The sequence below is a fragment of the Acyrthosiphon pisum genome, chromosome X (assembly GCF_005508785.2).
Source record: "Acyrthosiphon pisum isolate AL4f chromosome X, pea_aphid_22Mar2018_4r6ur, whole genome shotgun sequence".
In the NCBI taxonomy this organism is placed as follows: domain Eukaryota; kingdom Metazoa; phylum Arthropoda; class Insecta; order Hemiptera; family Aphididae; genus Acyrthosiphon; species Acyrthosiphon pisum.
Window position 1 is genome coordinate 18240941 of NC_042493.1, and position 7856 is coordinate 18248796.

Below are 7856 nucleotides of genomic sequence, written 5' to 3' on the forward strand. Positions count from 1 at the left end.
CAGTAAAATTAAGTTTTCGTTTTTGTCAAAAATTGGTTTTGCGTAAAAATTCGCGTTTTTCCGTTATTTTTTTAAGGTTTTTCCTGCCGCTTTTGAAAAGTATTGGGAAATTTTCACTTTTGACCCCCCAAAGTACCAACTAGATTCACTTTCCTTTCAGAAAAGGTACAACTTTTGAAAATCGAAGCATTTTTACTGCTCCAAAAGTTGTCGTCAGACACAAAAAAAAAAAAAAAAAAAAAAACACACATCATTGTAAAATCAATACATTCATCACTTCGTTCAGAATCTAAAATTGAGTTTCAAACTCCTATACAAAATGAATGTGAATTTCTGGTAAAATATTCTTTGAGTGGATATTGTATTTTACATCATTGATTTTTCAAAAAGAAACTTTTTAATAGAAATGTACTTATCTAAATAATTAATAAAATTGGTCAAATTATGTACCTAATTAATATTTTTACATTCAAATTCTAAATACACAATCCAGATTTTTGTAAAATTTATAATACGTTTATCGTGGTATTAGCCTATGTACAACGAGTTCAATAATTTAGTGATATCTATTATTAGATTCAACCATTAATTTTAAATAATGTATATTGTATAACTTGTCCTAAACCTATTATATCTTTATACAAAGTACATAAATTCATATTGGATACATTAATTACCTATTTTAATACTAATTGGTTATCTGGTATTATAGTGGTATCTAATATAACAAACCCTTAAAATTCAGTAACTTACCTATAGTGAAAATATGATTTGTCAATAAATGTTTTAAGAGTGTTGGTGCATTATTCGTTTTCTCTCTCTGGTAACATAGGCAAAACACATTTACGAAAAATCATTTTTTCTATGCGTTTAAGTAATCTTAGAGTAAAGTCACCTATTACAAAAAAGATAGAGAATAATATTTAAGGGAATGACATATCGATTTTATATTTTATTATTATTTGACTTTGTATTCGACTTTCAAAATAAATAAAAAAATGTTGTAAATTTAAATTATGTTTAAATTGTTTTGAGACAATATTTAGACAAATCGATATGTCATTCTCTCAAAAGTATTATTCTCTATCTTTTTTGTCATGGGTGACTTAACTCTAAGATTACTTTAACACATAGAAAAAATGATTTTGCGCATTTTATCTATGTTGCGTGTGAGTCAGAGAGAGAAAACAAATAGTGCGCCGACAGTCTCTTAAGTTTATGATTTTTTTTGGTGAATATATAGATTTTTAAAATTGATTGATATGATTGGTTGTTTAAAAACAATGTTTAAATTATCTTTAGAAATAACTCTTTATGATTAGTAGTTATGTAGGTACTTACATTTTTATTTGTGAAATTAGCGTAAATATATCACAACTTTTTTAAACTAACATGCAAAGAACAATTATCAACCACTTATAGCCTTATTAAACATTAATTATGTACATTCTAAGAAAATAATATTTTTATTTTAAGGTCATAATTAGTACCTATTGATAGTTAGAATTTGTGTTTCTGTGTGTACTGCTAGTAGTTTATACAATTCCTTTATAATTAATTACTGACTATTAACATTTTCATTTATCTGTGCTTAAACATCGCTTTTTATTGAATATTTTAATTTTCAAGGGAGATTATTTTTAATTTGTATTATCTCACAAAAAAATTTTTACAACTTTTTGGTCTATGAACAGGTCATCAGCTAGTTTTCTTTTTAATTGTGTTGTATTATTATTTACTATTATTTTAGAATTTCATAAACATAACATTTTAGCATAGAATGTTTTTGAGTATGTACAATATTTTTACATTAATGTTGTTCTTTACAGAATATGTTATCTATCTTTAAGAGTAGTTTCTTTTCATTACCCAACAGAGTTATCAACCAAATAGTCTTATAAGTAATAAGACTTATATAATTTTATATTACTTAACATAATTGTATTAAATTATAAGGTAAGTAATTACAGGTGTTGATTATTTGTATAACAACATACAAATGGATTACGTATTTATTAGATTAATTATTACAAATGAAAATAATAATTTATGTTCTCTAATTTTATCTAGGTATCTTAACTAAATCCTATTTAAATTGTGACATTCATTATTACATATAGAGTGATCCATTTAACGTAAGACACTTACTATACAAAAAGTAGATGGCTAAACGATAAAGTGTCTTACGTTAAATGGATCATCCTGTATATGTACTTACAACCAATAACATGAAACCCAGGTTGCAGTAAATTTCATGAAACTGAAGAACAAAAATTAATTTAATTGTATAGCATATTAGAAATATGTTTAATTAAATCAATATAGCAATGATTTACTACAGCATACCTATAATAATAGAATTTTTTTAGAATATTAAAACACTATAATATATTATTTTCAGATGTTAATCTTTTCATTGCTACACTATTTATGCACTGCAACCTGTGTAAGCTACATAAAATAAATCTTTTTTAAATTTAAATTTTGAGATATACATGACCTAATTATTTAAGTTTAAAATAATGCGATCCAGGGTTTCCTAAAGTTTTAAGGTTACCGGAAAATGATAGTATTATTAACATTATAAAGTACAGGAACGTAATAGTAAGTCTGGAGCAGCGAATGGATTAAGTTACTAATTTATATTTGAAAAAACTTACTTTTCATAATATGTATGATATTAATTCAAGACTTTCAAAAAAGAATTTGCAAATTATTTCAAATGAAGACTATAAATTACAATTCATTGTCTAAGACAAATTGTCTTACACAATAATTGCTATAACTATATAAAATAAATAAAACCAATCAATTAGGTATAAAATAGTAATAAACAGAAAAACAGTATCTACAATTTTGGTATTTTTTAGGAATGTAAAATTGTATTTCTTTTGTCACAAACATTTTTGTGCACCGCATGCAATTGCATCCCACTATTCTTTTCCTGACTGCCACTTTTTAGGTACAACCAAAAGATAAATTAAAGGTGCCCTACTTAGTCACTTAGGTACCTGTTTAATAAGAAATGGTTAAGTTACACATTTGTCTCTACTAATATTAAATTAAAAGGTATCAACTACAATTATATAAGCTCAATAGCGTAATACAAAGTAGAAAATACTACTAGAAAAACAGAATTTTATTGCATATATATTTTTGAAATATTTTAAGTAACTCTTTTAATTTATTGTTAGCCATCTTCTTTATATCTTTGGAGTTGAGGAATACTTTTATAGCTATACTATCTTTAATTGATTCATTTTATTTATATCGGTCAGAATTTAATGATTTACATTTGTTAAATTAAATCCAGTGGTTGATTTGGGGGGGGGGGGTGGCATGGGGGACGGAGTTCGTATGAAAACTTATGGACCTTGTTTAATACGTAGGTTGTTTTTTTTTTTAGAATAATTAATTAATAATGTTACATTTAATGTTTTTAAAAAAATTAGGAAAAAACAAGTGTTTTTTTCTTTAAAAATATTTTTGTATAATAAATTTAATGATTTTTTGGGATTATGGGTGGCTGAAAAGGGGTGCGGGGAGCTTTGCTCCCCACGGTAATGTGACAGTTAATTTTGTGTGGAACGCTCATTCACCAAACATCCGCTGATTCCCCCTTCTAGTTTTTTTCCAAATCAAGCACTGATTATATCAAGGATTAAATCAGTGCAATTTATCTAGATAACAATTGTTTTAATAATGAAATATATTAAAATAATGTAGTAAAGTATATTAATAAAAATGTATTATTGGAATAACATTTGTACTTCGAGTAATTTTAAATTAAATTCATTAACTATGCGATTATCATGGAATTAAACTCTTAGGGTTCCCAAACCTATTAAATATTATAACACACAACTAAAAATATAATACTTAGAATGTGTGTCCAGCCCATTCATAAATAAATAAATAAATAAATGTTTAGCAATTGGCATAAATAAAGCAAATTATATCAAATTGAAACTGAATCACCAAAATCTTGAGTACATACATTTTATCATAAATTCAGTTGGTACCTTTATATTTATTTCAATTATGTAGATATCATATATCAGATGTGGATGTAAGTACAGACAACTTATAGAAAGATACAAATATAATATTAAAGTTATCAAAGTTTTCAGCTAATGGAGCGTTCAGTTATAGAAGTCCTGTCCTACAGTTTTTATTTTTAGTTTATAAAGTTGTTGAATAAAAGTATTAAAGTAGTTTCCTTAAGTTGAATACTATTTTACATTCAGTAATTCAGAAATATTCAATAAGTTATTCTCAATATAAATATTCAGTATTTTTTAATAGGTACTAAGTACATATTTAAAAATTATTTTGAGTAGAATATTTTAAAATGTAATACTTAAAATGCATAAAATAATTATACCCTAAAATGGTTCAACTCCAAACTTATCTACGGGGTAAATTCGGACAAAAGTTTTTCATTTTTATTGGATATTTTAGATAAGGGAATTGATAAATTCAGAATATAGTTACAAAATATTATATTATGTAGGTATTTAAAACGAAAAAACTACATTGGTTGACATTACATGCATCCATTTACATTAATATTATTAAGGTAAACAATTTATATTCAAAAAACTCTATTTTTATGATTCAAAACATTCGTAATTTTGTATACCATAAATGAGTATCAATACTTACAAGTTATTTTTAAAAAAAATCTAAGTAGTACCATTGAGATTAAAAAAGTGGTGTTTGTGTGTAATTTTTGACACCATTGATTTAGTGCGTAATAATAAATAAAAATTGTATATAGTTCTTTTGTTATATAATATTAATTAGTATTTCTTAAAATTTTTAAATTATTTAATTCAAATCTTTTTTTATTATTATTTGGATCAATAGATCTATTTTTATTTAGTTATTATTTTATATTAATTAGAATATATTAATGTCTCTTATTAAAATGTGTTTAACAAAGTTTATCAAGAAATTGAATTGTTCAACACCAATAGTTTTTTAAAAAAATGAAATATAGTCCGGCGATAACTGCTATAATAATAACATTGTTCTCCTAAAATGTCATATGGGTGTCCGGTGTTACCCCATTTTGCGGTTAACTCCGGACAATCTAGAACTTCATATAAAAGCTCAAATATGATGAATATATTTTTAAGGAGTTCATAATTATCTTCTTACAGAACATTTTTTAAATAATTAATTTTGTTTTTATTTTTTTATGTGAGTACCTGTCTATACTTTTCTTTAATGTATTTTTCTATGCAATGACAATTTTTTAATTTAAATAATAATAGATGGTTACTAAATGTTGTATAAAACTGATTACCTACAATATATTAACAATAAAATATATAGGTAGATTTAATCATTAATCAATACTCAACCTAAGTTTAAATGTCTATAAAAATGTTAATCAATCATTTAAAATAAAAAGCACATAATTCACAATGTAAACAAAAATTAATACAAATAATAAAACATTGTTAAGTTCTCAAACTGAATGTTTTTTTTATGTTTTAAATAGGTGAATAAGATTTAATAAAATATTAAAATATGAACTAATTTTGTTTAAAGAATGCCAAATTTATACCCGAGATAGATGACACACACTTCACAAATGATCCTTTTAAGCATAAACTACTTATAAATTATTGTAGGTAGGTAAGTATTGTAAGTAATATTATCAAGGTAGTTATATAAAACTCGGATCTTAATGCACTTGTTCAGAAAGAACATTAATATTTAAAAAAAGATTTGGCATTAATTAAAAATATATAATTTGATGATAACATAAAGATAATTCAAAAAATTGATGTTTTGACCACAGGAAAGTGATGTGGAATATGTAGTGTTTATTAACAAATTCAATCTAAACTAACCCTATCAAAGAACATAATCTTGTCAACAATATCAATGATTAAATACCACAAGCAAACCTGACTGTGTAACGCAAATGGTAAATTCGCATAAAAATAATATTTTCTGTCTACGGTTACAAACTAGCAGGACAACATATTATTATACATGTATTTTTTGTGAATTTTCGATGACATCCAATAGATCTTAATCCGATATGATGTGATTACGGCTAGACCTGTGCAAAATTACTATAGTAGATACTAGGAAGGTCATCGACGACGTTTGATAGCAAACCACTGTTCTCTCCAAACAGACTGAGTTCAGCTCGAGACAACTACATGAAAGTGACTTAATGATGGTCGCTGATAGGTCACATACTTCCCGGTAAGACAAAACCAAAAAAAAACAAACAAAAACAAACAAAAACAAAAACAAAAACAAAAACAAAACAAAGAAAACATCTACTTCCCACAAGACGTGACGAGGCCCCGTTCTGGGTCAATCGGGCATAGGTACCTGAATTTCGGCATTTTCATGTCCACGCCGACCACGCCAGCGTCGGAATCGGCAGCAGTTCAGTAGGAACGGTCCCGGAACGGCACCGCGACGGCGGAGGTCGACGAGAAGAGGGCGGCCGGAAAAATACAATACCTACGCCACGACGGGGCGCGTCGAAGACCGTACGCGGTGCGCGCGCGAATAGCGTATAACAACGCGTATTCGGAGCGGCGCGATGGTGGCGGCGGCGTGCAAAGGCTCGGCCCGCGGGTAAGGACGCCGTCACGCGAGCGCGCGGAGTGTCTGTGCGTGCGACGTGCCCGCCACCCCAACCCTTTTGAAGGGTTTGCGGGCGGGCGGGGTATGCGGAAAAGTTGCAAGAAAATTGCCAACGGCGGGTCCAGGACGACGTCCAGCGATGGCGGACGGTAAGTCGCGGTTCGGCGGCACATGCCCGCGAACGTGATAACAGAGCGGTGCGTGATAACTGCACGTGATAACTACACGTGATAACCGCGATCGAAACCGCCACGATCGTCGGGGCGTGGAAGTGGCTCGTACTCCGTTAAACAAAATATTTTTTTATAATAAATAAACACGGTAGTATTATACGTAAGTTAGTAAATACTACTAAATAGTTAATATATTTAGTTAGGGCATATTTGTACCGCCTATAATAATTAGATTAATTATATTATGCTTATCATATATGTGACTGTGTAATATTATTATCGAATATGAAATAGGTAGGTTAAATTCATTTTTGCATACTAATTTTCCTAAAATTATCACTAATTTTGGTAAAAGTATGAACTATGCTTGTATGAAAGACCTTGTATTAAATTTTCTAGCCTTAGCTATAGAAATTTAATATTTTATACATTTTTAACTACAAATTAACTGTGGTTATGTCAAAATTTGAACTTTAAATGCTTATAAAAATAATCGTGCCTTTGTATCGTTAATATTTTCTAAAAGCTATAATAGAAACTTATGATGAACCTGTATTATAATTTTAAGCTTTTTGACCGAACGAATAATTTTTATTGACATTTTTAGGAAAAAAAACTAAAATTAATCAAACACAATCCAAGCGAAGACGGCCTACCCAAAGTTACCAAACAATTTTAACAAATTTTCATTAAATACGTTTTATTTATTTTTGTTTTTCCCGATTATTTTAAAAAATACTGAGAATTTTCAATTTCGACCTCCTGAAAGTACCAATTAGAAACAATTTCCTTCCAAAAACCTCCAACAAAGTTTATGATCAGAGCATATTTTCTACTAGAAAAGTTGAGATATTGAAGTTGTACAAACATTTTTAAGTACCTACCTAACCGTCCTAACCTAAACGTCGGAAATGATTAAAATGGACAAAATAAAAATGAAAATGTAATTAATTTTCAAGGCCCCCCTCCATTGAAAAATCCTGCGTACGCCTCTGCCTGTAACTGAAAATGTGGATGGTTTGGCAATCGAAAATATTAGTATAAGTATACCATAGACCAGGT

At 28.0% G+C, this 7856-nt stretch overlaps 1 protein-coding gene across 4 annotated transcripts in view; it reads right to left on the bottom strand.

Moving 5' to 3' along the window:
- The window catches only part of LOC100162689 (trehalase), a 131210-nt gene extending 124424 nt beyond the window's left edge, over positions 1 to 6786 (bottom strand). For all 4 annotated transcript variants that reach the window (XM_029491709.1, XM_029491793.1, XM_029491695.1 and 1 more), the window contains exon 1: positions 6361 to 6786. In XM_029491709.1, the coding sequence (XP_029347569.1) occupies positions 6361 to 6380 (20 nt within the window). In that variant the 5' untranslated portion in view covers positions 6381 to 6786. The remainder of the gene's footprint in view (positions 1 to 6360) is intronic.
- Positions 6787 to 7856: the final 1070 nt, after the last annotated feature.